We start from the raw sequence: 8,380 nt of genomic DNA, 5'->3' as shown, positions 1-8,380 counted from the left end.
TAATGTTGACATTTTCAGCTCATTTCGAAGGCGCATTATTTTGTGATGAAAAAACTGAAAATGGGTCAAATTTGAACCGAGGACAACATGAGGGTTAAAAAGGTACAAATACAACATGGAATGTAGATTTATAATAATACCATAATGTGTCTACATGTTGTCTACAAGCTGTGGTCACAGTTTTGTGATGAAATCAAACTACAAGCTCATTCAGAAAGGCTTCCACACAGAAGGGTTGTTTGAACTGTTTTAAGCATCAGGATGATCAGTGGGGTGTAAACACTCACATACTGCAGTAAGGCTTCTTCTCAAAGCCTTTGTACGTGGTCATGCTCAGGGCCATCTTGCATACCTCGCAGCTGAAACAACCTTTGTGCCAATACTAGAGGAGGCAAAAATAAGAGATATGTGTCAGATATTTAGAATTCTTTTTCCCGTTTTGTTGATTATTTGAAGGTGGGGAAGTCAGGTTTTTTGGCGTCGCTGGGCAGAGATTTGATAATAACCTTACAGCTTAATATAATGTGAGTCTTTTGAGGGAAAACTAAACTGCTGCACCTCCTTTTGGTTCTGTTTTCAGGCTTTATAAAACACAGGTCATTATCGTTGAAGCATTTTAAAGATGAAGAGAAAAGGTTGCTTATCGTTTAGCCTTCTGCTAACTGTAGCCACAGGCTCACAGCGGTGGCTAAGTCTTTGGCTACGGTTAGCAGAAGGCTAAACTATTATTATCTCTCAAACGCTATGCCGATATTTCATTCAGCTACATCCACTTAAATCACAGTATGTCATCTTAAAGAATTATTAAATTAAGACATGGGAATGGTTATTGTTTAGTTAGAGGCTTGTAAATACAAGCATGCCAGATTAAGGTACTCCAACTCCCCAGTTACCTGTTAACATCACAGATTTTTTTTAGGCTAATGCCGAGAAAGGAAACATTTTGGTGCCAATGAAAATCCACAATAAAAGGGTTTACTCTGTGACCTTTGCAGTTTAGGCATCATCTTAAATGTAATTCAAAAACACTGTTTTGATCAAATTGTGTTGCATTGAATGGGTTATAACTACTATTACTCAGAGTTTTGTTGTCGTTATCTTGTTGTAGTTCCCATCTTGTAGTAAAGTGAATCTGTGTGTCTCACACACACACACACACACACACACACACACACACACACACACACACACACACACACACACACACACACACACACACACACACACACACACACACACACACACACACACACACACACACACACACTGTTTATGTGCTCTGTCCTTTTTCAACATTTGTTTCTGGCTAATGTTTATCTTTCCGGATGTCGTTTCTTTCCTCATCACTCCCTACTGTGTGTTTCTATGTGACTTTTGGTGTACATTTAACATGTGTCGAGTGTAGTTAGCCACATAATCAGCCAGATAATTCCATATAGTTTCACAGAGAGGACACAGTGGCATTAAATGCAACAAAAATTTTGCTAAAATCAGATATGGGCCGTCAATACAATAACAAATAGTCTTACTGAACAACCAAAGTATACATCACATAGGAGAGAACGACTTCTGCCTGTCTAGTACTGACCATTTTAATACTTTAAAAGCAATTTGACGACTTGCAATGTCTTTGGATTTCAATTGCTGAATCAAATAAAGTCAATAGAGTTTTTTATTTCTTTTTTTACTATCATGAGAAGTCTGCAACACAGAACATACAACTGTTTTAACCAAAGAGATACAATGATAGTCAGATGAAGAGTTATATAGTAGCCTATAAATTAACAATGCCTACACTTATATGAAAGTTATCAGACAGAAATATTATAGACTAAATATCTAGGTATATCAGTGAAATTTGTAATATAAAAGTGACACTTGGTTAGTGAATATTGTTAGATTTGCATAACCTTACCTTATCAAGGCAATTTATTTTTTCTGTGGGATAAACTGGCTTATTGCATCTTCCACAGGGCGGATTCATGATCGCGCAGGGATTCCTCACACCAAAAAACCAACAACTAACTGAGAAAAAAAAGTTGTAAAAAAATAATAATTCCTAAATTAAGTACAGACTGTGATGAACAGCGGGTACACGAAGTGCTCTCGTCTTCTTTGCTCGCAGGCATTCAATTAATATGCAGACGCGACATCAAGGCGAGGAGGAGTCACTTAATACAGACATGTATGGGAGACAAGCGTAAAGCACGAAGCGTTCACGGTGCCTCCATGAAGCGTCGGATATAGGAACTTTTCCCTTGCTATGTGTGAGTAAGTTAACAAACAGTAGGCTAGCAATTTGAATCCTCGAAGGCTCTATGTTGATACTATCTGGATATAATCTGGCATTTTAAAACATAAAATAACGCATATAAAATCACAATAACAACAAGAACAATGACAACGGTCATCATTGGTTTGTATGTATACCTCAAGTATCTCAGTTGAGCGATTTCAATAACGGGTTTCTTCTGAGCGCCTGAAGGCAGCGTCAAATGCATTAAGAGGAATGCGTAATAACCTTAGCCAAGTCCAGCAATTTACACTGAATATAAGACACAGCATGGGCTCTTACCATAATGCTCTACAATCAAACAAAAATACAGTAAGTATAGACGCTATAGACACATACATGTCGGTAAAACTCTAGTTTATAAACTTTGGCGACAAATTTAGAACAAACTGAGTGCGATCAAAGTCCACATTATCAGTTAGTATATTTTGACGCCATCTGCTGCAAAATGACTAACATTACAACTTCCATCTTGTTTTCATTGTGGATTTAAGCTAGTTAAATGCTACGCTACGGTATTTTACTGTGGTAACACTCGTCGTACTGTAGTGCGATGATATATGCAATAAACAGATCGTGTCCTCATACCTGGCGAATAAAGCTGATTCTGATTATTCCACCCAAAAATATGATAGAGTATGGGTAGAATACCATCATTCATCACTAAATACTTAGCCCTTCCATGAATTTTTGCAACGGGGGTATAGCTCAGTGGTAGAGCATTTGACTGCAGATCAAGAGGTCCCCGGTTCAAATCCGGGTGCCCCCTCTTTTTCTAACCACAATGTAAAGTTTCTCATTCTACAATGATACAAAGAAAACTAATTTGGTTACCGTTGAAGTGAAGTTAATAGACAGTTGACAGCTAGTAAACGTGCTCTTAATGTACAGTCTGCGCAAACCATGGTGCAGACCAAACGAGCAAACCTACCCTCGCCATACTGTTTCATGAGACCTAACTTTAAACAACTGTTTTATACACTTGTATTTTCACTTGTACTTCAATAATTGTTTTACAACCCCCTTAAAATATTACATTATTAATGCTAGCAACATTTGGACTATTCCAGACCCCCGCTTAAGAATGGTACGTTCCACCTACTCAACTTTTAATAACCCTAACTAGCTAGCTAGCTACTTCAGAAAGACGTTTAAACGTTTTTTCTGGGGGGTAATTACTGTCCCATGTGTAACTATATCGCGTTAACGTGCGTCCATCGAACTGTAAGTGATGTATTTATACCGGTTGGTTTGTCATATGCAAAGGTAATTGGATTTTTTTCTGTTGGACTGGTAGTCACGCGTATAGGACCAATTAAGAGTAACTAACATTAGCAACAGTGCTAACTAGCCGCGCAGACGGGGTCCTGTCATGGATGTATTGTAAGGTACTGTTTCCGTAGGTGGTAGTGATGTTCCCCGTCAGGGTGCTCCAAATGATGCAGGAGTACAAATTGCCCATGGGACGATTCGGAATCAATGCGAGGGACGTTCACTTTCTTGTAGTCTGGGCTCCTTCCTGTGACAGTTTAGAGCTTATCCATATTCTGGAAATACACAGTTTGTTACCTGACATTCACCTGACAGCTTTTCTACTCGGCTAGTCATCAGTGGTTGATGTGCATGGTCTAAAAATAGGCCAAGGTGGTCCTTACCATTTGTTTTCAACTCTTCACCAAGCATGAGATTATTATCAACATTAACCACCAGCTTTTATTAAAAGACATTTAAACAGAAATGATAAAAGAAAACTCTCATAACTTGATGTCTCTAAAATTCATCCAAACAATATTTCTTCAGAGAAGTTCAAGATGCTCATTATAATCACTATCAGGTACATAGCTAAATATCTGTTATATTGAAGTCCCCAGAGATATAACATTTTATGAGCCAATGGATGGTCACGTGGAAGTTTCATGAAACAAAAATAACTCCATACACCGAATAAAAACAGAAAACACATGGTTAAGTTGACCTGTATGTTGGTTTGCAGTATGAAGGCTAGTTCGATTCATTCCCTGACATCAGCTTACATTGATGTGTTTGTACAGTTACACGTTTGCATTTCATTTCTGTACAGCCGGCTTCCTCTCAGACCCTCCAACCCTTGAATAATATGGCAGATCCCCTGTGTGACGGCAGAGAGCAAAAGACACAGAAAAAGTTGGCAAGAGCTACAAGAGCAGTCAACACTGTCAAGCTGCCAAGGCAGAAGTTGGGACACCCTGTGTTGATGGTCGGCCTGATTGTCCATATTCATCCCCTTGTGATAACTTTGCAGTCCTCAAGATGGTGTCCTTTCTTCTTCTGACTGAATTCTGCATGTCCAGGAGTCTTAACAGCATTGCTCAGCTTCAATGAAACCATCCTTTTCATGACCCCCAAGCTCGACCTCGGCGTAACTGGAGTGGCAGCCCTGGTTGCGGAACTTCATAGAGGGCCAGTAGTTATTGGTGCGTCGCTAAGGACAACAGACAGCGGTTGCTAAAGGCCAGGCAGCAGACACACATGCAGTGGTGGCCAAAGTATTCATATCCTTTACTTAAGGGTTGACACCACACTGTAAAAAGACTCTGTTATGTGTAAAAGTCTTGCTTTTAAAACGTTACTACAGCAAAAGTATGTGAGTATAAACAAGAAAAAACACTTTTAAGTATTAAAAGTCAAAGATGAAAATGTCCCCTGTGACTGCTATACATCATTAACTTATTATTATTGCATTAACGTTAATCAGCATTTTATTGTTGCAGATTTTACTATTCTTTATAGGACTGCAACTAATGACTATTTTCATTATGCATTACATTCCTGATTATTTTCTCTGTCAATTGTTTGAAAATATTGAGAAATGTTCTTAGAGCCCAAAGTGACGCCCCTCACAATGTTTTTTCCCCCCCAAACAATAGTAAAAACTTCTAAATTATTACAGATTAATTAAATGCAGGAAATTGTCAAATTTATGAAGCTGCTGGAGCCATGAAATGTCTTTGTATGAAAAATTTAAAAAAGTTGCCAATTCATTTTCTGGCAATTGTCTAAAAACCATAAATCAACTACACGTTTCATCTGTACTTGTATTGTAGTGAAGTAAAAAAGTACAACGTTTTCCTCTATGATGTAGTGGAGTAGAAGTAGAAATGAAAAGAGAGTGAAGTTCAAGTACCTTACATTTGTACTCTACTAAATGTACTTAGTTACGTTCCACCACTGTAAACATGAGTGTGCATGTGGGATTTTGTTAAAGTTGTGGTAGGCGTTATGTTTTTGGTGCCGCTGGGCAAATAATTCCTGATAACCCTTTAGAATATTGTAAGCGGTCTGAGAGAAAACAAGACTTCTGCACCTCCTGTTGGCTCTGTTTTTAGGCTTTAGAAAATCCAGCCTGTGACGGGAGACTTTGGCCAATCACAGGTCCTTTCAGAGAGAGAGCATTCCTATTGGCTGTTCTGCACATGTAGACGGAGAGGGGGAGCTGCAGGAAGAGGTCTCACTCTACTTAAAATTCTGGTTCTGGTTTGTTGCTTTCTACCTACAGCAGCTATAAACAGAAAAAGAAACTGTGACTCTACAGAATGTATTTCTTTCTCACCTGCATGAGGTAGAACGGTGGAGCAACTGTGGGGTGCGTGTTGATGTAGTAGACAGCCAGTAAGGTCAGAACTACAAGCAGAACCAGCGCAGCCACTACACCTGCTATGATGGCCAAGTTCCCTGTTTTCTCCTTATGGTTTGGTGGACCCGTCTGTATATCTGAAAGGAAGGAAAACACAGATTGTTATTGCTAAAGAGGTGACTGTAACCTTAGATGCATGCCTGATGTGTAAGGTCTGACCTGCTGGGATACGATGGGTATGAGTGTCCTTGAGCAAGGCAACTGACCACAAGAGGTCTGTTGTACTTGTCAACAAATATGTGTTCATAAGATAAAGCATATTGGTAAATGCTTTATTTATGCTTGAAAAAACATTTACTCTGCTCAACTTTATTTATACAGTTGCACAAAGGTCACATTTTCTTTAAGTTACGTCACAATCAGTTTGTGCATTGGCAATAAAAAACTATAAATACATGTAAAAAGTTATACATAGAAACCTTTATAAATAATTCATCAAATGTGCATCCTATCGGTTGAGAAAACTGGTCTTATGTAGGCTTCTCTAGGCTCATACAGTCTGTAATATTTTGTCCCATTTCAGATACCTATTTTCATTAAATATTAAGAATTATTTTGGATGTTGAATTTCTTTCTGCTTTTTTTAGTCATTGCAAAAAAGCCAGAAGTGGACCAAAATCTGTCCGACTTGAGGTGACTGAGGGAGGTCAAAAAGGTTGCAGGTGTACAGTAGTTCATGTTTTTACAGCTTATCTCGCCTGGAGAACCCCTTGAAGGACTGCCACAGTCTTTCTAAACATGTGAGTAACCATTTAAGCTAAGGTATAGAAGATGTAACCTTCATTGTTCCCTATAGGAGATGACATGGCATCGCAGCACCGGCTATTAATTGTAGTTGACATCAAAAAAAGAATTTCCTAGTACATCTATAAACAAGATTAAAACAAAATACTCTAAAATAGAATAGGGTAGGTGTGCGTCCTAAATAACCACGGCAGAAGTGAACCACCACCATAACACGGAAAACCCAGGGTTACCTGAAGTTACCTCACTGTCCCCAAATCCTGCTGCGTAGTCAAGGCCCCAGGGCTTTGAGCGTTCTGTCCCTGACAAAGTCCGATATGTTGTACTAGGCCTGCACGATTCAGGCAAAATATGAATCTATAATATATATATATATTTTTTTTAATTTTAAATCAAAGTTATTTGTAAAGGAAATCATGAACGGGGTGAATCGAGATCTCGATTTTATAACCTATTTTGTACTATTATAAATATAATAATGTCAAACCAAACCAAATAATCTCCATTATTTCAGGAGAAAGCTGAATCCAAGTCACACATTAACTGTTAAACAAAAGTCCAGTCCAGGGATTCGGATTTGTCTTCCTCCAGACATTGTACCACCAGAAGGATTGAGATGGACCTTCAGAGTCTGTTTTAGAGAAGTTTACCTTTAGTGGCAGGTGGGTCTTCGATCACTGCTGAAGAAAGTGTCGGACCTGGAGAAGACTGGTTAAAGGAGCTCATAGATCCCTCAGGTAGTACCGGGTTGTAGTCCTCACATTTGCCATTTGCCTGAGTAAATGCCCACAGAAATGACTCAGGAAAGAATGAAACAGCTGCTCATTTCTCTGTTGTATGTTTTTGGAGATGTGTCTCACCTCTGCAGAGCAGTTATAATCTAACCATTCTTGTCTATGTCGGTCGATACCGTCCGAGCACCTGAAACTCAGAATAAAATGAGAAGAGCCAGGCTCTCTGCGGCTTCATTACAAGATAAATCTTTCAGTATTTATTTCTACCGTTGAAGTGTGTTGCACCAGCCACAGCCGGTTGTCAAGTTGGATGTTAGGCAGAGATCACAGGATGTGTGTTGAAGACAAGCTGGAGGAATCAGATACACAGTGTCCTGGAGTTAGAGAGGTGGATAGTGAGGCTCTCATATAAAGGCTGGTTTTTAAGGATACTTACTGGGCAGAGGTGTGAAGTCGAAAGCAGATCTGCTAACAATCTTTGTGATGTCAATCTCAACACGATGATACTCATAGATAGTACGGCGATTTGCATCTTCAAGACAAATATAAAATGTTTGTTTTTGCAATATAGGCAAAAGTCTTATCTTTGGTCATTTTACTGGATTGCATTTGAAATTTTTTTTAATTGAAAGTTGGTATTTTGTAGCCTGGTCCTACCAAACTCTGGTACATTTCATTTGTACAGAGAGTCTGGCCACTCTCCATTGACAAGTGTTTACTTCCTTGAAGGCGGGTCCTCTGTTGAAGTTTAAAACTATTGGCTCTGGCCAGAGCCAGTCTGGATCTGCCCTAACCGATCGCTAACGTTTGGTAATGTCGGCTTAGCATCGCTAACGTTGGCCTTAGCTAACTTCTTCACCACTAACGGAGCGAGTTGGAAAATCAAACTTTTCCCAAACCCCATGGGAGGAGGGCCACAACATCATGGCCACCAAC

At 39.2% G+C, this 8,380-nt stretch overlaps 2 protein-coding genes, 1 long non-coding RNA gene and 1 other non-coding gene across 8 annotated transcripts in view; 2 read left to right on the top strand and 2 right to left on the bottom strand.

Annotated features, from left to right (window-relative positions):
* The window catches only part of LOC116670967 (LIM and SH3 domain protein 1), an 11,061-nt gene extending 8,877 nt beyond the window's left edge, over window positions 1-2,184 (bottom strand). For all 3 annotated transcript variants that reach the window (XM_032501766.1, XM_032501768.1, XM_032501767.1), the window contains exons 1-2: window positions 1,916-2,184; window positions 288-382 (exon numbers count right to left, since the gene is read on the bottom strand). In XM_032501766.1, the coding sequence (XP_032357657.1) occupies window positions 288-382; window positions 1,916-1,984 (164 nt within the window). In that variant the 5' untranslated portion in view covers window positions 1,985-2,184. The remainder of the gene's footprint in view (window positions 1-287; window positions 383-1,915) is intronic.
* A 278-nt stretch (window positions 2,185-2,462) lies between these two features.
* LOC116670976 (uncharacterized) overlaps window positions 2,463-8,380 on the top strand; it is a 9,271-nt gene continuing 3,353 nt past the window's right edge. The window contains exons 1-2 of one of the 3 annotated variants that reach the window (XR_004327163.1): window positions 2,463-2,605; window positions 6,554-6,706. This is a non-coding gene — a long non-coding RNA (uncharacterized LOC116670976). Of the gene's footprint in view, window positions 2,606-3,419; window positions 3,518-4,373; window positions 5,851-6,553; window positions 6,707-8,380 lie in introns of those variants that run through there. The other 2 variants (XR_004327161.1, XR_004327162.1) reach the window with 2 other exon arrangements.
* Window positions 2,991-3,062, top strand: trnac-gca (transfer RNA cysteine (anticodon GCA)). Its single transcript has one exon. It is a non-coding gene; the product is annotated as a tRNA-Cys (tRNA).
* LOC116670960 (plexin domain-containing protein 1) overlaps window positions 3,987-8,380 on the bottom strand; it is a 16,795-nt gene continuing 12,401 nt past the window's right edge. Inside the window, exons 8-13 of the mRNA XM_032501752.1 lie at window positions 7,881-7,976; window positions 7,712-7,793; window positions 7,571-7,631; window positions 7,361-7,484; window positions 5,883-6,043; window positions 3,987-4,754 (exon numbers count right to left, since the gene is read on the bottom strand). Of these exons, the coding sequence (XP_032357643.1) occupies window positions 4,629-4,754; window positions 5,883-6,043; window positions 7,361-7,484; window positions 7,571-7,631; window positions 7,712-7,793; window positions 7,881-7,976 (650 nt within the window). The 3' untranslated portion in view covers window positions 3,987-4,628. The remainder of the gene's footprint in view (window positions 4,755-5,882; window positions 6,044-7,360; window positions 7,485-7,570; window positions 7,632-7,711; window positions 7,794-7,880; window positions 7,977-8,380) is intronic.

The sequence above is a fragment of the Etheostoma spectabile genome, chromosome 21 (genome assembly GCF_008692095.1).
Source record: "Etheostoma spectabile isolate EspeVRDwgs_2016 chromosome 21, UIUC_Espe_1.0, whole genome shotgun sequence".
In the NCBI taxonomy this organism is placed as follows: Eukaryota; Metazoa; Chordata; class Actinopteri; order Perciformes; family Percidae; genus Etheostoma; species Etheostoma spectabile.
This window is presented reverse-complemented; position numbering and strand designations above follow the sequence as displayed.